This window comes from Somniosus microcephalus, chromosome 5 (genome assembly GCF_052327205.1).
Source record: "Somniosus microcephalus isolate GS21.2 chromosome 5, FLI_Smic_1.0, whole genome shotgun sequence".
In the NCBI taxonomy this organism is placed as follows: Eukaryota; Metazoa; Chordata; class Chondrichthyes; order Squaliformes; family Somniosidae; genus Somniosus; species Somniosus microcephalus.
In genome coordinates, this window is record NC_140991.1 from 314,916,134 (window position 1) to 314,936,501 (window position 20,368).

The following is a 20,368-nucleotide window of genomic DNA, read 5'->3' on the forward strand; positions in this document are numbered from 1 at the left end:
CCTCGAGAAGGTGGTGGTGAGCCGCCTTCTTGAACCGCTGCAGTCCGTGTGGTGAAGGTGCTCCCACAGTGCTGTTAGGGAGGGAGTTCCAGGATTTTGACCCAGCGACGATGAAGGAACGGCCGATATATTTCCAAGTCAGGATGGTGTGTGACTTGGAGGGGAACTTGGAGGTGGTGGTGTTCCCACGCGCCTGCTGCCCTTGTCCTTCTAGGTGGAAGAGGTTACGGGTTTGGGAGGTGCTGCCGAAGAAGCCTTGGCGAGTTGCTGTCGTGCATCTTGTAGATGGTATACTCTGCAGCCACGGTGCGCCGGTGGTGGAGGGAGTGAATGTTTAAGGTGGTGGATGGGGTGTTTAAAGTTGGATGACATAGTTTTAACTTCAAGAAGAATGGTGTGAAATTCTGATTCACAGCGATATCACACTAAACCAACCTCTCGTTAGCGGCAGTAACAGATAACTGTGCTGCATATACAGGGTCTGAGGCAGCCATGCCTGAGATATGGAATTGTTTGTAGTGAATATGCATCATTGTATTATGAATAAAAAAAATTGCATAGAATCAGGTGGCGTAGCAGCAGGTTGGCATAAGAATGGCTTTCGTGAATAGTTTCAATTTGTTTTTTTACATAGAATCATAGAATCATACAGCACAGAAGGAGGCCATTCGGCCCATCGAGTCTGCGCCGGCTCTTTCGAAGAGCAATCCAGTTAGTCCCACTCCCCCGCTCTTTCCCCATACCCCTGCAATTTTTTTCTCCTTCAAGAATTTATCCAATTCCCTTTTGAAGGCTACTATTGAATCTGTCTCCACCGCCCTATCAGGCAGCACATTCCAAATCCTAACCACTCGCTGCATAAAAAAGTTTTTCTTCATCTCGCTTCTGTTTCTTTTGCCAATCACCCGCAATCTGTGTCCTCTGGTTATCGACCCTTCAGCCATAAGATAAGAACATAAGAATTAGGAGCAGAAGTCGGCCATTCGGCCCCTCGAGCCTGCTCCGCCATTCGGCCCTTCGAGCCTGCTCTGCCATTCAATAAGATCATGGCTGATCTTCGACCTCAACTCCACTTTCCCGCCCGATCCCCATATCCCTTGATTCCCCGAGAGTCCAAAAATCTATCGATCTCAGCCTTGAAGATACTCAACGATTCAGCATCCACAGCCCTCTGGGGTAGAGAATTCCAAAGATTCACAACCCTCTGAGTGAAGAAATTCCTCCTCATCTCAGTCCTAAATGGCCGACCCCTTATCCTGAGACTGTGACCCCTGGTTCTAGACTCCCCAGCCAGGGGAAACAACCTCTCAGCATCTACCCTGTCAATCCCCCTCAGAATCTTGTAGGTTTCAATGAGATCACCTCTCATTCTTCTAAACTCCAGAGGGTATAGGGCCCATTCTACACAATCTCTCCTCATAGGACAACCCCCTCATCCCAGGAATCAATCTAGTGAACCTTCGTTGCACCGCCTCTAAGGTAAGTATGTCCTTCCTCAGATAAGGAGACCAAAACTGTGCACAGTGCAGCCATTGAAAACCGTTTCTCCTCTTTGTCTTCTCTGCTCCAAGGAGAACAACCCCAGCTTTTCCGGCCTGTCCACATAACTGTAATCCCTCGTCCCTGGAACCATTCTAGTAAATCTCTTTTGTGCTCTCTTTTCAACAGCTGATTCAGATGGTCAGTGCGGTGGACCCAGATAACCCTCAGGGAGGTCATCACTTCTACTACAGCTTGACTCCTGAAGCAGCCAGCAACCCGAACTTCACCGTGCGCGATAATCAAGGTAAATCAAGTGTTCCCGAGCAGCTCACTCATACCACATCGTGCGTTCCTTGGGCCTAACTATTCAGTGAGAGGTGTATTCAAGAGAGCAAAAATTTTTTAAATTCTAAAGTTCCTTCTTGAGCTTCATTTTTAGTGTTTGATTTAGCTTTCTGTTTTGTGTCTGTATTTGTTAATTGGGGGAAGGTGAGGAGGAGTGTTTTTATTCTGTGGGGAACGACGGTTCTGTATTTATGTATTTAAATTGTCAGACTGCTTGTCCGACATCCAGTTCTGGATGAGCAGGAATTTTCTCCAATTAAATATTGGGAAGACCGAAGCCATTGTTTTCGGTCCCCGCCACACACTCCGTTCCCTCGCCACTGACTCCATCCCTCTCCCTAACATCTGTCTGAGGCTGAAACACACTGTTCGCAACCTTGGTGTCATATTTGACCCTGAAATGAGCTTCCGACCACATATCCGTGGCATAACTAAGACCGCCTTCTTCCACCTCCGTAACATCGCCCGTCTCCGCCTCGCCTCAGCTCATTTTCTGCTGAAACCCTCATCCATGCCTTTGTTACCTCTAGACTTGACTATTCCAACGCACTCCTGGCCAGCCTCCCACATTCTACCCTACATAAACTTGAGGTCATCCAAAACTCTACTGCCCGTGTCCTAACTCGCACCAAATCCCATTCGCCCATCACCCCCTGTGCCCGCTGACCTACATTGGCTCCCGGTTAAGCAACGCCTCGATTTGAAAATTCTCATCCTTGTTTTCAAATCGCTCCATGAACATAGGAGTATTAGAATTGCCCCTCCCTATCTCTGTAATCTCCTTCAGCCCCACAACCCCCCCGAGATATCTGCGCTCCTCTAATTCTGCCCTCTTGAGCATCCCTGGTTATAATCGCTCCACCAGTGGTGGCCGTGCCTTCTGTTGCCGGGGCCCTAAGCGCTGGAATTCCCTCCCTAAACCTCTCCGCCTCGCTACCTCTCTTTCCTCCTTTAAAACGCTCCCTAAAACCTACCTCTTTGACCAAGCTTTTGGTCATCTGCCCTAATTTATCCTTATGTGGCTCGGTGTCAATTTTTTACATAGAAACATAGAAACATAGAAGATAGGAGCAGGAGTAGGTCATTCGGCCCCTCGAGCCTGCTCCGCCATTCAATGCGATCATGGCTGATCATCCAAATTCAGTACCCTGTCCCTGCTTTCTCCCCATATCCCTTGATCCCTTTAGCCTTAAGAAATATATCCAATTCTTTCTTGAATATATTTAATGAATTGGCCTCAACTGCCTTCTGTGGTAGAGAATTCCACAGGTTCACCACTCTCTGGGTGAAGAAATTCCTCCTCATCTCTGTCCTAAATGGCTTACCCCTTATCCTTAGACTGTGACCCCTGGTTCTGGACTCCCCGATCATCGGGAACATCCTTCCTGCATCTAGTCTGTCTAGTCCTGTTAGAATTTTATAAGTTTCAATGAGATCCCCTCTCATTCTTCTAAACTCCAGCGAGTACAAGCCCAATCGACCCAATCTCTCCTCATACGTCATTCCTGCCATCCCAGGTATCAGCCTGGTGAATCTTCGCTGCACTCCTTCCATGGCAAGAACATCTTTCCTCAGATAAGGCGACCAAAACTGCACACAATACTCAAGATGTGGTCTCACCAAGGCCCTGTACAACTGCAGCAAGACATCCTTGTTCCTGTACTCAAACCCTCTCGCTACAAAGGCCAACATACCATTTGCCTTCTTAACCGCCTGCTGCACCTGCATGCTTACCTTCAGCGACTGGTGCACAAGGACGCCCAGGTCTCGTTGCACTTCCCCTTCTCCCAATCTATTGCCATTCAGATAATAATCTGCCTTCTTGTTTTTGACACCAAAGTGGATAACCTCGCATTTATCTACGTTATATTGCATCTGCCATGCTTCTGCCCAATCACCCAACCTGCCCAAATCATACTGGAGTTTCTCAGCATCCTCCTCACAGCACACACGCCCACCCAGCTTTGTGTCGTCTGCAAACTTGGAGATATTACATCTAGTTCCCTCGTCCAGATCATTAATATATATTGTGAATAGCTGGGGTCCAAGGACCGATCCCTGCAGTACCCCACTAGTCACTGCCTGCCACTCGGAAAAGGAGCCATTTATTCCAACTCTTTGCTTTCTGTCTGCCAACCAGTTCTCTATCCAAGTCAATACCTTGCCCCCAATCCCATGTGCCTTAACATTACACGCTAATCTCTTATGCAGGACCTTATCGAAAGCCTTTTGAAAGTCCAAATACACCACATCCACTGGTTCTCCCTTATCTATTTTACCAGTTACATCCTCAAAAAATTCCAGTAGATTAGTCAAGCACGATTTACCTTTTGTAAATCCATGTTGGCTTTGTCCGATCAGGTCACTGTTTTCCAAGTGCTCTGCTATTACATCTTTTATAATGGACTCTAGCATTTTCCCCACTACCAATGTCAGGCTCACCGGTCTGTAATTTCCCGTTTTCTCTCTACCACCTTTTTTGAACAGTGGGGTAACATTAGCTACCCTCCAATCCATGGGTACTGTTCCAGAGTCTATTGAATTTTGGAAGATGACCAGCAATGCATCTATTAATTCTTGGGCCACTTCCTTAAGTACCCTAGGATGTAGATTATCAGGCCCTGGGGATTTATCGGCCTTCAATCCCGTCAATTTCTCTAACACCATTTCCCTACAAATACTGATTTCTTTCAGTTCCTCCCTTTCATCAGACCCTATGTTCCCCGACATCTCTGGGAGGTTATTTGTGTCCTCCTTTGTGAAGACAGAACCAAAGTATGTATTTAATTGGTCTGCCATTTCTTTGTTCCCCATTATAAATTCCCCTGATTCTGACTGTAAGGGACCTACGCTTGACTTCACCAATCTTTTTCTCTTCACATATCTATAAAAGCTTTTACAGTCAGTTTTTATGTTCCCTGCAAGCTTACTCTCATATTCTATTTTCCTCCTCTTAATTAATCCCTTTTTTGTCTTAAAATACTCCTGTGAAGCGCCTTGGGACGTTTTACTATGTTAAAGGCGCTGTATAAATACCAGTTGTTGTTGTTGTATTTATTTCAGTATTTATTTTTATACGGCATGTCCCTCCAAGTTCCCCTTCCAGTCACACACCATCCTGACTTAGAAATATATCGGCCGTTCCTTCATCGTCGCTGGGTCAAAATCCTGGAACTCCCTCCCTAACAGCACCTTCACTAGATAATAGATAACATTTGACATGCAATGAAGCTCGACACCATCCAGGACAAAGCAGCCCGCTTGATTGGCACCCCATCAACCACCTTAAACATTCACTCCCTCCACCACCGGCGTACCGTGGCTGCAGTGTGTACCATCTACAACATGCACTGGAGCAACTCGCCAAGGCTCCTTCGGCAGCACCTCCCAAACCCGCGACCTCTGCCACCTAGAAGGACAAGGGCAGCAGGCGCATGGGAACACCACCACCTCCAAGTTCCCCTCCAAGTCACAAACCATCCTGCCTTGGAAGTATATCGCCAATCCTTCATTGTCGCTGGGTCAAAATCCTGGAACTCCCTCCCTAACAGCACTGTGGGAGTGCCGTCATCACACGGACTGCAGCCGTTCAAGAAGGCGGCTCACCACCACCTTCTCCAGGGCAATTAGGGATGGGCAATAAATGCCGGCCTTGCCAGCGACGCTCACCTCCCGTGAACGAATTAAAAAAAAAAAAAATATTTCAGAGGTGGAGATTCAAAGCAGTCTGTAGTTCTGGAACTGTGACGAAACATTAGCAGCTGCAAAAGAGTAACTTGCTTTGAACAAAGGAGTATCAGACTTGCCCCAAAGGAAAACACTGATGTCTTATATACCAAAGAGGTGCCTGGCACGCATTCATATCTCCGTACCAGTCGTACAATGATATTTAATCACTTTCGTCATAATGCTCATTGGGTTTCACAATCGGCATTGTTTGCTAAACAGAGAATTGCCCAACATACTTAGAATCAACCAAACACTCGGCAGGTCGGGCAGCATCGTGGAGAGAGAAACCGAGTCAATGGGCTCGAATTTCATCGGGCCGTTGAGGAGGGATTGGAGGCGTGTGGGGGGTTAAAATCACGAAATCGGGGGGCACGAACCCATCCCGCCCCCAACCCGCCTCCGTGCCAATGTCCCAGGAGGCGGGTATCCGACCTGTGCTGGGAGCCGCCTCCCCGAGGCGGGAAGGGGATTAGTGGCAATTAACTGCCTGTTAACAGGTAGTTAACAGGCAGTTTTTGGCCGAATCCCTATTTTTAGCCCTGAAGTGTGGGCTTCCCAACGGCTCCGAACCATGCCAAGTTAGCGAGGCAGACCGTCGGTCTGAAGGGGTTGGAGGGGTCGAGATGTCCGTTGTGCAGGTGAGTGATGGGTGCATGTGTGCAGAGGTAAGTGTGTGAGGTAAGTGTAAAGGGCTAGATTTTCAGTCGCTTGCGCCAGCAGTTAGCGCCTTAAGAGAAGTGATTTCCGGGCGCTATGCGTGTAGCGCCCGGGCGCAGCGCAGTTTGCGCCCCGCCCCAAATTAAGTTGCCCGTTAGCGCCGGCGCAAAGTTTAGCGCCCGCCCGGATGCGCGCGCAGAAAATGACGTCACATCCTCGTGCAACGCCCTTTGGCCGCCCCGATTGCAAACTTCAGTCGGACCGCCCCATTGTGCGGCGGGCGGCCGGAGCGTTTGGAAAAAGGAACGCAACACAACCAGCGCGGGCCCCGGGGGGCGCTAATTAAAGGGAACGTCCTCTCCAGTATAAAGGCCAGCCTTTTTTCAGAAAACAGTCTTGTGCAACGCATTTCTGGAGACACAACAAGGAGGATAGCTAACTGGTTTCAAGCAGCAAGAGCCAGGTATTTTTGGACTCAGGCCATAGCGCTGCAAGTGGCCATTTGGAAATTAGACTGTTTGCCAGGATTTGATGGGGGCTGCATGGGGTGCCAACGCGGAGCTGCAGCGCCATGTCCGTAGGGCTCGCAGACGCATTGTGAGAGGGGCAGCCCTGGCTAGAGGCAGAGGGGACGACAGGCGTCGGCCACGTAGGCCTTACCCAGTCAGGCTATACCGCCAGCAGCGCTCCTACCTAAACATGAGTGCCGCGCGATGTGTTAGAAGGCTCCGATTCCGAAAGGAGGTGATTGCAGAGATCTGCCACCTGCTTCGCCGAGATCTGCGGCCAAAGCTCAGGTGCAGGACGTCTCTGTCGGTGGAAGTGAAGGTGACGGTGGCATTGAACTTCTATGCCACCGGCTCCTTCCAATACGCTGCTGGGGACATAGCAAACATCTCCCAGTATGGCGCGCATCGCTGCATCCGCCACGTGACCGAAGCACTGTTCAGAAGGAGAAGCCAATTCATCTCCTTCCCCATGGCCCTCGAGAGCCAGCATCAGCGCGCATTGGGATTTGCCAGACTCGGGGAATTCCCCTTGGTGCAGCGCGCCATTGACTGTACGCATGTGGCTTTGCGGGCCCCTCTGGAGCATGGCGAGCAGTATCGCAACAGGAAGGGCTACCATTCTCTGAATGTGCAGCTGGTATGTGACCACAAGCAGCGCATCATGGCAGTCAATGCCAGCTTCCCAGGCAGCAGCCACGATGCCTTTATCCTGCGGCAGAGTACTGTGCATGACATGTTCCAGGCACAGCCTCCCCCAAGAGGATGGCTCATCGGGGACAAAGGCTATCCTTTGTGCACCTGGCTCATGACCCCGCTCCACGCGCCCAGGACCGCTGCTGAAGAGGCCTACAACGAGAGCCATCAAACCACCCGCAACATCATCGAGCTAACTATTGGGGTCCTCAAGCAGCGGTTCCGCTGCCTTGATCGCTCCGGAGGAGCTCTCCAGTATTCGCCGGACCGGGTCTCCCAATTTGTGGTGGTTTGCTGCATGCTACACAACCTGGCTATCCGCAGGACTCAGGCACTGCCACCTGACGTTGGACCAGCACCTCAGGAGGAGGAGCAGGAGGAGCATGAGGAGGAGGAGGAGGAGGAGGAGCAGGAGTACGTTCCCAGGAGGGAGCGACCAGGGCCAAGGGCCGCACGACGCCACCTTATTACACGGTACTTCTAAGCCCCCTGTCAGGGAATGGCCAGGGGCCATGAGGGAAGATGAATGCAGCCGCTCCGCAAGCCCTCAGCCGGCGAAGCCAACAAACACTAAGAAGAACAACCATGGAGACTGCATGAATAAAGATAATTTTTTATTGCACAAAAATGAAAAGCCCTTCCCACATGAATCCCCAAAAACAATAAACGGGCCCCACAAAAAGCCCAACAAACGACTCACTCCCACAAACTGGGGAGGAGTCACTCCACCTTTCTTCAAACCGGGCCTCAACGTCGGCCTAACGCAAAAAATAAGCCCTCCAAAAGCACAACCATGGGCAAAATAAAGATGGCCACCGCCATATTAAAGGAAAGCTGCCCACACCCTCTACTGAGTGGCCCGCGAGGGCGAGACCTTGGCCAGCCTTTTGCCTCCCCTGCCCGGCCTGCTGCTCCTTCGCAAGCTCTGCCCAGTGGCTGCTGCGAGGCTGGGGGAAGGCGCCTGAGGCTCAGATGCCCTTCCGCCAGATGCCGCTGGGGGGCGGCCTACACGGCGTTTGGGCCTCGAGGGGCCGTCTGCTGAGTGGCGCACCTGAGCCTGGCCACCATCAGCTGCAGCCGCTTGCCCTTGACGCCCCAGAGGGGGAATGGCGGCGACGGATGGCGCAATGTGGGCCAGCTGGCGTCTGGGATGCGCTGGCTGGTGCTGTGGCGCGGTGGCACTCGGCCGGGCCCGCACTGCAGGATCCGCAGCAATCAGCCGAGGGGTGGCTTGCTGGGATGGTCCAGCGCGGCGGCTGCCCTGGCGATGCCTGCCTGAGACAGCGCGTGTGGCAGCAGTGAGTGCCCCTGTGGTCCTGGTGTGCGCGCGCATCACATCCGCCAGGGTCTTGACGGCATCAGTCAGCATGCGGCCACTCGCGGCAGTTGCTGCCCCGAACTCGCGCACACTGGTCGCCAGCGACTCGATGGCCTCAGGCATGCGCCCCACCACGCTCATGAGCTCCGTGTGTCGCCGGTCCGAGTCATCGGCCATCTTATCCAGCTTCCGCACCTCCTCCGAAGTGAAGGTGTCCGGACTGGAGTCGCGACTCTCCCGCTGGGGAGGAGGGGGCCGAACTAGGGGACCCTTGCCGCGTTGGTGACGGCGAGTGTGCCGAGCAGCAGCACTCCCCTCTGATCCTTCCCCCCTTTGGGGGGAAGGCCGCGGGCCACGCGCACGGCTGCTGGGTGGCTGGACGCCACTGGTCCCAGAAGCTGCATTGCCCTGCGACAGTTCCTCCAGGCACTCGTCCAGTGAGGAGGTGTCAAGCATTTCCTCCTCTCCTGCGGGACGTGACTGTTCCCCCGAAGGTCCGGCTTGCTCCTCCTCCTCCTCCTGGTCGGAGGTGCTGTCACTGGCAGCTTCAGGGTCCTGGTCGTCACCAGCTGAAAGCAGGAATGCACAAGAGTAGCTTCAGAGTGAGGAGACGGCATCAGCGAGGGAGTTAGGACTGGTGGGATTCAGCGCATTGGTGGGACAGTGGCAAAGGAGGTAGCTCGGATGGGCCAGTGCGACGCGAGAGGGCCAAAAGGCGAGGTCCTTACCATTGCCGGGCAGTGGAGGGTCGGATACACCGCACGCTGTGGGGACAATCACACGGGCTCCCATGAGCACACACACGCGCTCCTCCAGCCGAGTGAGCTTCTGCAGCTTGGCGCGGCCACCCCTGGCACGGGCCTGGCGATTAAACGCTACTTTAGCCTGCAAGAGAAAGGACGGGCTGTAAGTGCGCAATGAAGCCCTGATGTAGTGTGCACTGCCTCCCATGGTGGAATAGCTTGGACAGAGTGAAGCCCTGATGTAGAGTGCACTGCCTCCCATGGTGGAATAGCTTGGACAGAGTGAAGCCCTGATGTAGAGTGCACTGCCTCCCATGGTGGAATAGCTTGGACAGAGTGAAGCCCTGATGTACTGTGCACTGCCTCCCATGGTGGAATAGCTTGGACAGAGTGAAGCCCTGATGTACTGTGCACTGCCTCCCATGGTGGAATAGCTTGGACAGAGTGAAGCCCTGATGTACTGTGCACTGCCTCCCATGGTGGAATAGCTTGGACAGAGTGAAGCCCTGATGTACTGTGCACTGCCTCCCATGGTGGAATAGCTTGGACAGAGTGAAGCCCTGATGTACTGTGCACTGCCTCCCATGGTGGAATAGCTTGGCCAAAGTGTAGAGTGCCGAATGGCCAATTGATGCTCATGACTGTCCCAATGCTGCTGGCTGAGGGCTGGCCAATAGGACTTTCAGCTCCCTTAGCCCATCATGTCAGGTGTACATGCAAGAATGAGGAGGAGACTGGAAAGGCTACTCACCTTCACAATCCTGGTCAGATCGTTGTATTTTTTACGACATTGTTTGTGGGTCCTGGGGGCCTCGCCGGTGAACGTCACCCTCTGGGCGATCTGCTTCCAGGCTTTGGTGTAGTCATGGTGGGTTGGATTCCTCCCACTCTCTGGAAACAAGATCTTGCGCCTCACCTCCAGAGCTGTGACCATTATGTCCAGATCACCCTCTGAGAAGCGCAGGGCACGCTGACGGGCCTTCTCTGGCGTTGTCATGACTCCCTGGGGCTGAGCAGCAGTGTTGAGGCCTCTTTGCAAGGCTGCAGTGTGCAGGGCGTGGCAGCAGACCAATTCGTCCCTTCCCCCTTTAACAGCTGGTCGGCACCACGGGGTCTGCTGTCAGTGCAAAAATGACCGCACCCGCGCTGCGCCCCGCCTGGGCGCTATCCCTCTGGACCGCCGGCTTAGCGCCTAAAGGTAGGAGTGGAACGCCTCTTTTAGCGCTCCACCACTCTCTTAGGGCGAAGCCACTGAATTTCCGGCAACGGGGCGCTACTTTGGGGCGGGCGCTAACTTCGGGCGGGCGCTAAGGTTAGCGCCCCAAAACTGTCTATACTGAAAATCTAGCCCAAAGTGTTTTAATAAGTTTTACTTACCTTTACTTTCTCCTGCAGGCTTCCTCCCTTCAGTTCTCGGGAGTCCCTCAGCTCACCGGCACAGAAAGCAGAATGGCCGCTGAACTGTCAAAAGCTGCAGCCTCTGCTTTCTGGTCTGGAGAGATCTCTAACTGAGTCTGAGTAGAAGGACTCCAGTTAGAAGACAGATTGTCCGTGTTTGACGGCTTCACAGAGCTGTCAAATGCTGATTTTTCATCTGTCAAAAGCTCTTGACAGATGAAATGTCAATCATTGACGTCACCAGTAACCAGGTGTCCCTTAATTGGCCTGCTGAGCCTGCTGGGCGGGCTTAACAAGGTCAATCAAGGGAAAATAGCGCGGGTTGGCCACAAGTCAATGGAGGCAGGACTACAACCCAAAAAGTAGGAGTCCCGCCTCCATCACGTCCCCATTGACAAAATCCAGCCCTAAGAATCAATGAAACACTCAGCAGGTCAGGCAGCATCGTGGAGAGAGAAACAGAGTCAATGACCCTTCGTCAGAACTGGAAAAAGTTGGAGAAGTCACAGATTTTTAAGCAAGTGCAGAGGCAGGGACAAGGAGGAGGGGAGGAAAGAACAAAAGGGAAGGTCTGTGATAGGGTGGAAGGCAGGAGAGATTAAAGACAAAAGGGATGATGGTGCAAGGCAAAAGGAGATGGTAAAGGGACAAGTTAAGAAACAAAAGATGACTCTAGATGAAGTGTAAATGGCGATGGCAAAATCATCAACAGCTGCCATGAGAGAGAAAAAAGAAAACATAGGGGCCGAGGTTATGATCTGAAATTGTTGAACTCGATGTTGAGTCCAGAAGGCTGTAAAGTGCCTAATCGAAAGATGAGGTGCTGTTCCTCGAGCTTCCGTTGGGCTTCATTGGAACAGTGTAACAGGCCGCGGATGGAGAGATCAGAGTGGGAGCGGTCTCCTCTACATTGGGGAGACCAAACGCAGATTGGGTGGCCACCTTGCGGAACACCTCCGTTCAGTCAGTAAGGGTGACCCCGAGCTTCCGGTCGCCTGTCACTTTAATACTCCGCTCCACTCCCGTAAGCTCGAGGGGGCCACATGGCCTACTCCTGCTCCTAATTCTTATGTTCTTAACTTGTAGGAAACTTTGTGCTATCCGGCACCCACGGGACCGAGCTGCTGCCGCTGCCTCAAAACTGCCGTACTCTCCAGAGTTAATGTTGAGAGATACGGAGATTCTTATCTCCGTATTTGACAACAAACACTGTTGCTTAGCAACAGCTTCTAAACACTCGGGTGTGGCCCTAAAGCTCTGTAGCTGAAGCTGTTGCTATAGCTACAGACCTTGCACAGCTTGACTGTTCAAACAAAGCAAAAAAAACAAACAAAAAGAATAAAAAACGGCTGCTGATTTTTGCCGGTGGCTCCAGATTGCCGGATAGCTCACCTCCGGATAGCACAAAGTTTCCTGTACTTTGTAAAACTGTGCACGATATATACATGTTTTAAATCTGTTGTATCTTCTGTCCTGTGTGTGTTTTTTTTTCTTTTCTTTCAGACAACACCGCCTGGATCCTGACCAGAAGAGGCGGGTTCAAACACCAGGAACAGGGCACCTACCACCTCCCCATTCTCATCGCAGATGGTGGGCTGCCAACGCAAAGCAGCACCAGCACGCTGACCATCAGAGTCTGCGGCTGCGATACCGACGGCAACGTCCGGTCCTGCAACGTCGAGGCCTACAGCCTTCCCGTCAGCCTGAGCAGAGGCGCGCTCATTGCAATTCTCGGCTGCATCTTCATACTGCTGGGTAGGCTCACGGGCCGCGCGGCCCAGTAAACTGACCATACTTACTCGGAAATTGATCTGGAATAAATTTCGTCGCCTCCGCTACTGACCGACAGCAGCAACCTGAGAGTCCCTCGCACCTGCGTTGCTCCGACGGGGGTGGTTGATGCCACCCTGCCGGACAAAAAATGAGCACTGATCGATGAAGTCGCAGCAAACCCTGAACAGAAAGGAGTAACCACTCGCTGTCACCGCCCAAACAGAACCATGCACATCCACTATCTCCCTGGCCGTATTCATTTTGCGCAGTCATCTGTGTCACCCTTATTTGAAGGGGCAATTAGGAACATAGTAACAGGAGGAGGCCATTCAGCCCCTCGAGCCCGTTCCGCCATTCAGTGAGATCCTGGCTGATCTGCGACCTCACTCCATCCACCCGCCTTTGGCCCATATCCCTTACTTGACATTCAAGGATGAAGATCCCACTACAGTTGAAATCTCATGTAATAATATTTGGCCAGGGAAGTTTGAAAAGAAAAAAACCAATTGTCTGTGAAACTTGGGTTGATCCTAAATGACTTTTATATGGGAACATAGGAACAGGAGGAGGCCACTTAACCCCTCGAGCCTGCTCCGTCATTCAATGAGATTGTGACTGATCTGCGACCTAACTCCATATGCCCGCCTTTGCCCCACATCCCTTAATACCTTTGGTTAACAGAAATCTATCAATCTCAGATTTAAAATTAACCATTCACCCAGCATCAATTGTCATTTGCGGAAGAGAGTTCCAAACTTCTACCACCCTTTGTGTGTAGAAGTGTTTCCCATCTTCACTCCTGAAAGGTCTAGCTCTAATTTTTAGACTATGCCCCCTAACCTTAGACTCCCCAACCAGCAGAAATAGTTCCTCCCTATCAGTTCCCCTTAATACCTTGATATAGGCCCAGAAATTCCAGAACGGGGCTTGCAGCGCGTGCAAGCCCCGTATTTACACTTACCCCGCGCTACTGACGATCAGCTCCAGGGACGCCTGGACTTGGTGAATGAAAAAGAAGAATCCCGGGCAGCGTATGACGTCACGCCGCCCAGGAGTGCAGCCAGCGCGAAGCCAGGAGCGTGCAGTGTAAGTGAGACACGCCCCTTGAGGTCTCAGTTTCACTGGACACGCCCCCAATGTTTCTGTCAAGCTGCTAACCATTTTTACATGCAAAGCAGCAGTTTAAATAGGTTTTTGGAAGTTTTTTGAAGATTTTGGTAACTTTTATAAACTTTTTAAAATATTTACATTATTTTGAGTAATCTGAAGTAGTTTTAAAGAGAATTAAAGCAATTTAAAGACTTTTAAAAGCCCTAAAAGAATTTTTTTAATTCCATTTATTTATTTAGCAATGTCGTCGTCATACGTGTCTTCACACTGTTCCCTTTGGGGAACTGTATGAAGTGGTGGAAGGATTTATGGCCGTGATTAACGCTCGTTCCGTGACCGTAACCATCTTTGAACCAGCCATTAGGGCGGTTAGTCCTATGGCGGGAGGGTTTTACGGGCTCCCACAAGCTATACAAGGAGGGGGGGCCACCCACACCCACGGACGCAAATATCCCACTGGATGTCAACCCAGAATTTAGAGCCGGAGCTCCGACTCCACTTGCCGGGACTGTCTGGAGCGGGGTTCGAAACCCTACCCTGATCTGACCCAGCGGCGGGGATCCTACCGCTATGACAAAGGCCCAATCCGATTAGCAACGTGAAATGGCAGCATAGGGCTCCAGTCACGGGGAGGGAAAAGGCACAGGAAACATATGGGTGTCACCTTTTGTGCAGAGTGGGCCTTTTGCGTAGCAGTAAGCATCCCCGCCGCTGGGCCAGAAGGAGTAGGGTTTTGAACCCCACTCCAGACAGTCCCGGCAAGTGGAGTCGGAGTTCCAACTTTAAATTCTGGGTGGACATCCAGCGGGATACTTGCGTCCGTGGGTGTTGGTGGCCCCCCCCCCCTCAGATGGGTTGTGGGAGCCCGTAAAACCCTCCCGCCATAGGACTAACCACCCTAATGGCTGGTTCAAAGATGGTTACGGTCACGGAATGAGCGTTAATCACGGCCATAAATCCTTCCACCACTTCATACAGTTCCCCAAAGGGAACAGTGTGAGGATACGTACGATGATGACCTCTTGCGCAATGCACCTCCTTGGACCCTCAGTCGCAGATGCGAGGGGGCAAGTCGTGCAATTGTTAAATTTTTCATTTTATTGACATGTAAAATGTTGGCCCAGTAATTCCCTTCCAACTGCGCGAGTACGGTCGGGGTACTTACGCATCTGGCCGGATGAAATGCCGGTTTTCAGCATGCACAGTGCATGTGGGGAAAACCGGCATTTCCTGTCCTCTGAACGAAGGGGTTCAGAGGCAGAACGCGTGCGACTGCACAGGCAGCACGTGCGCAGTATAATTCGCCGTTTTCATTACTGCTTTCAGTGAGGTCAAGTCCTTACAACTTACACATGAAAAAAGCATGGGTACAGTTGCTCCAGAGGCTGCGGAGGAAGATATTTCTTATCGTGGAGCTTCTGAAAGTATGTATGTCTGTATATATTCCTTTGCGTGTTATGTATATATTCCTTTACTTATGTGTATGAATGTATTATTTAATTATGACTTTCAGAGAAAGTAACTTATTTGAAAATCATAATTAAAAACATACATTCATACACATTAGTAAAGGAATATAAAACATACATACATATACGTAAAGGAATATATGTGGACATACATACATAACTCATTCTCACATTCCATTCACACAGCCACAATTGCTCCTTCTACCTACCGTTCTGAAAACCCTTTTAAAAAAAAAAAATTTTTACTTTAAAACTTACTTAAAATTTCTTACAATAACTTCCCTCCCTTTCCCAAACAAAAATATTGCATTTCAGAAGCTCCACGATAAAATGTTTCTTCCTCCGCAGCCAATGAACCACTTTACACTTGCTTTTTTCAAGTGTAACTTCTGAGGACTTACCCTCACGGATTTCATGAATGAAATCTACGAAGTTCACTGCGCAAGCGCTGCCTGTGCAGTCGCACGCGCTCGAGGTCTGGAAATGCCGGCGTTCCCCGCATGCGCTGTTCATGCTGAACGCCGGCATTTCCAACGGCCAGATGCGTGAGTACCCCGAGCGCACTCACGCCTTTGGCCGCGAATTTCTGGCCCATAGTGTTCACATTGGCCCCCAAACCCCATGTATAGGGTTGGCCAGCAGACTCTGGGATCCCATGGACCAATGTTCAGTGCCACTTCTCCCATTACTGTACTTAACATTAGAACTGGAGCCAACCTCGCAGAAATGAACAGGATTTTACTTTGTACCTTACAACACAAGGACCGTACCTAACACAGACAGCCTAAAATTCAGTCTGTTCCTTACTCTTGAGGTGTTAACTTATCCGTGATTGATAATAAATTACTCAGCAGATAGTTTTTGTTTACCAGGGCAGACTGAGAGTTGAATGATGGATAAGTTAATTCTGCAGAGATGTCTGATGAACAGTAAAGGCCAAATTTAAGAGGTTGAGCTCATGGTGGGGGCAATTGTCCACTGGGAGTTCATATATTTTTTAAAAATGAGTTTATGGGATGTGGGCATCGCTGGCAAGGCCAGCATTTATTGCCCATCCCTAATTGCCTTTGAGAAGGTGGTGGTGAGCCGCCTTCTTGAACCGCTGCAGTCCGTGTGGTGAAGGTACTCCCACAGTGCTGTTAGGGAGGGAGTTCCAGGGTTTTGACCCAGCGACGATGAAGGAACGGCTGATATATTTCCAAGTCAGGATGGTGTGTGACTTGGAGGGGAACTTGGAGGTCGTGGTGTTCCCATGCACCTGCTGCCCTTGTCCTTCTAGGCGGAAGAGGTCACGGGTTTCGGAGGTGCTGCCGAAGAAGCCTTGGCGAGTTGCTGCAGTGCATCTTGTAGATGGTACACACTGCAGCCACGGTACGCCGGTGGAGGAGGGAGTGAATGGTTAAGGTGGTGGATGGGGTGCCAATCAAGCGGGCTGCTTTGTCCCGGATGGTGTCGAGCTTCTCGAGTGTTGTTGGAGCTGCACTCATCCAGGCAAGTGGGAAAACGCAGCCATGGTCCCCATAATTTCCCATCCATATGGAAAATCATGGGGAGCGTGCTGATGGTTTCCTGATACATGACCCAGTAGGATAGGCTTCCAGGCCATAGCGTCCATTCATTAACTTGGGCCTTTTTGTCATTTGGCTCGATGCGGGGGATTCCGTAACCTGCCATACCCAGCATGGAGCGGCACTTGCAGGGAGCGTATCTCCAGAAATAATAGCCTCGCAGCTCGTGACTGCCCATTCATGTCAGCCATGACTCACTGGGCAGCACCCTCGCCTCCAAGTCAGAAGGTTGTGGGTTCATAGACCCACTCCAGGGACTTGAGCACAAAAAATCTAGGCTGACACTCCCAGTGCAGTACTGAGGGAGTGCTGCACTGTCGGGGGTGCCGTCTTTCGGATGAGACGTTAAACCGAGGCCCCGTCTGCTCTCTCAGGTGGACATAAAAGATCCCACGGCACTATTTCGAAGAAGAGCAGGGGAGTTATTCCCGGTGTCCTGGGCCAATATTTATCCCTCAATCAACATCACTAAAAAAGATTATCTGGTCATTATCACATTGCTGTTTGTGGGAGCTTGCTGTGCGCAAATTGGCTGACATGTTTCCCACATTACAACAGTGACTACACTTCAGAAAAGTACTTCATTGGCTGTAAAGCACTTTGGGATCTTTTACGTCCACCTGAGAGAGCAGACGGGGCCTCGGTTTAACATCTCATCCGAAAGACGGCACCTCCGACAGGGCAGCACTCCCTCAGCACTGCACTGGGAGCGTCAGCCTAGATTTTTTGTGCTTCAAGTCTCTGGAATGGGGACTTGAACCCACAACCTTCTGACTCAGAGGCGAAGAGTGACACCCACTGAGCCACTGGTTGACGCAATTGGTTTCAGAACTCTGGATATAGGAGAGTCTGGCAGGACTCCTAAGGGATCATTTTGACTGAGGGCGATAGTGTAAAATGGACGAGGTCGAATTGGCCACTCATTACACACACCGCTAAATATTTTCTTCCATTGGCTTCAACTATAAGGAAAATCGGGTGCGGTACATAATAGGCGTCTAATTCGATATTGCCCATTTTACGCTGTCACCTAACATTAAAGTCACTTCCCTAGTTTTTGGGTCCAGTGGAACTCTCAGTGCAGACCACTGTCTCTTTCTAGGTGATACAAGAGCGTTGGCCCAATCTCAATTAATTTACACCGTTTCTTACGCTTTCCTTTCAGTATTGATACTCTTCATTTTAACAATGAGAAGACACAAGAGGAAGTCCCTTATCACTGATGACGAGGAAAACGTCCATGAAAATATTGTACGATACGATGATGAAGGCGGCGGAGAAGAGGACACGGAGGCCTTTGACATTGCGGCCTTGTGGAATCCCCGAGCAGTTCAGATGACGAAATCCAGGCGGGATATGCTGCCAGAAATCGAAAGCCTCTCCAGATACGTGTCGCAGTCCAGAGCCGGGGACGACAATGTCAACAACTACATCCTGGCCAAGTTGCACGACGCCAACACAGACCCCTGCGCTCCCCCTTTCGATTCCTTGCAGACGTACGCGTTCGAAGGGAATGGCTCCGTGGCAGAATCACTGAGCTCCTTCGAGTCGGCCACGACGGACTCAGACCTCAACTACGATTATCTCACCGACTGGGGGCCTCGGTTCAAAAAGCTGGCAGACATGTACGGAGGCTCGGAGAGTACCGAAGACTCCTTGTAGCCAGCGGGCGGAAGCTCCCTTTTTGAACTGCGACAAACCCTGCGAGCGTGGAACTCTTCCCATTTCGGTCGAAAGGCCCGTAGTCAAGCTGAAGCGCCCTTGGGTGTAAACACACCAGGTAAGAAATACTGAAACCGCAGCCTCGCCAGCACAGTCATTGCAGAACCCATGTGACAGGACGGAAGGAAAATAACCCAATTTGCTGAAGTCATTATTCACCTGCAGGGAAGAAGAACAGAACATAAAACGCATTAAGAATAGCTCAGTCTCTGAGAATAAAAGTGGTTGCATCTTGCCTGTGGAAGACTGAAAACGATTCTAACACTGGGCATCATTAAACTCTCGCATCCCCCCGCCCCCACACATGGATACATTCTTCAATCGGAATAGGGTTGATCTACATTGGAGATTTGCTTTTTTCCTTTTGTAAAACTCATTGTAAATATGTGCACAAGCGCAACGCTCATTACTCAGACCGCTGCCTCAGTCACGCTGCAAGCAGGCTCATTTTTAACTTGGATATCCGTGCAGCTGCAGTGTTGTGACCCGGCAGATTGTCGAGCTGTGAACAGGACGCCCGCTCTCCTGCTCGGTTTAGTTGCACCTTGTCGTGAAGGATCGCACAAACTGGCGATATAGGCGCACATTGAAAGGGCTGCCTGTCCGTCTGAAAGCCCGTCTTACACGCAAGCTCTGCCTGTGTAGATTCCAGTCTCAATACACAGGGAAGGTTCGTAGCTTTGAGGCACAAGCTCCCCATCCAGAGGACCCCAGGATTGAACCAACAAGCGGAACAAGTCTGGATTAAAAAAAAAAATTTTAAAGCCTGATTTCCTTCGGAATTCCAACCGCTCTCGGCCACATTGCTCCACGTACTAATCCTAAAGCGGTCAGTGGTGCCAGTCAGTCACACGCCATCCTGACTTGGAAATATATCGGCCGTTCCTTCATCATCGCTGGGTCAAAATCCTGGAACTCCCTCCCTAAGAGCGCTGTGGGAGCACCTTCACCACACGGACTGCAGCGGTTCAAGAAGGCGGCTCACCACCACCTTCTCAAGGGCAATTAGGGATGGGCAATAAATGCTGACCTTGCCAGCGACGCCCACATCCTGAGAACTAATAAAAACAAAAAAGAGAGAGGGAGCCGTGGAGCTGGAGAAACTAGGCAGGATGAGCAGCGGACGTTTGTTAAATAGCAGCTAACTGGATGCCGCTGAATTCGAGACGCACGCTGTCCCACCAGCTCAGCTGAAGCGAATGCTGGAAGGCAGCGGGGAGCCCAGCAAAGGAGAATTTTAAAAACGTAACCAAAACAAAATTGTATTTAAACACACCCAGGGCAGAAAAATAATGAAATAGCAAAATACCACGGACGCTGGAAATCTTAAATAACAACAGAAAACGCAGGAAAAACTCAGCAGGCCAGGCAGCATCCGTGGAGAGAGAAACAGAGTCAACGTTTCAGGTCGAAACCCTTCGTCAGAACTGAGAAAAAAAAGGCAGGAAATGAAACAGATTAAAAGGCCAGTTTGGGGGCTGGGAAATGGGGGAGGGGATGAAAGAAGAGACATTAAGAGATACTCAAGGTGAGACGAGATGGTAATAGGACAGGTAAGTGTTTTTCCATCTCGTCTCGTCTTGACTATCTCTCAATGTCTCTTCACCTCTCAGACCTTCCCTTTGTTCTTTCATCCCCTCCCCCATTTCCCAGCCCCCAAACTGGCCTTTTAATCTCTTTCATTTCCTGCCTTTTATTCTCAGTCCTGACGAAGGGTTTCGACCTGAAACTTTAACTCTGTTTCTCTCTCCACGGATGCTGCCTGGCCTGCTGAGTATTTCCAGCGCTTTCTGTTGTTATTTCAGAAAAATAATGACATTTGAATCAGAGTGAAAATTGCAAACCTCGTTCT

The 20,368-nt window shown here is 50.8% G+C and overlaps 1 protein-coding gene across 1 annotated transcript in view; it reads left to right on the forward strand.

Annotated features, from left to right (window-relative positions):
* LOC147117879 (cadherin-20-like) overlaps positions 1 to 19,861 on the forward strand; it is a 249,612-nt gene extending 229,751 nt beyond the window's left edge. Inside the window, exons 10-12 of the mRNA XM_085989260.1 lie at positions 1,669 to 1,786; positions 12,378 to 12,629; positions 17,960 to 19,861. Of these exons, the coding sequence (XP_085845386.1) occupies positions 1,669 to 1,786; positions 12,378 to 12,629; positions 17,960 to 18,456 (867 nt within the window). The 3' untranslated portion in view covers positions 18,457 to 19,861. The remainder of the gene's footprint in view (positions 1 to 1,668; positions 1,787 to 12,377; positions 12,630 to 17,959) is intronic.
* The last annotated feature ends 507 nt before the right edge of the window (positions 19,862 to 20,368 follow it).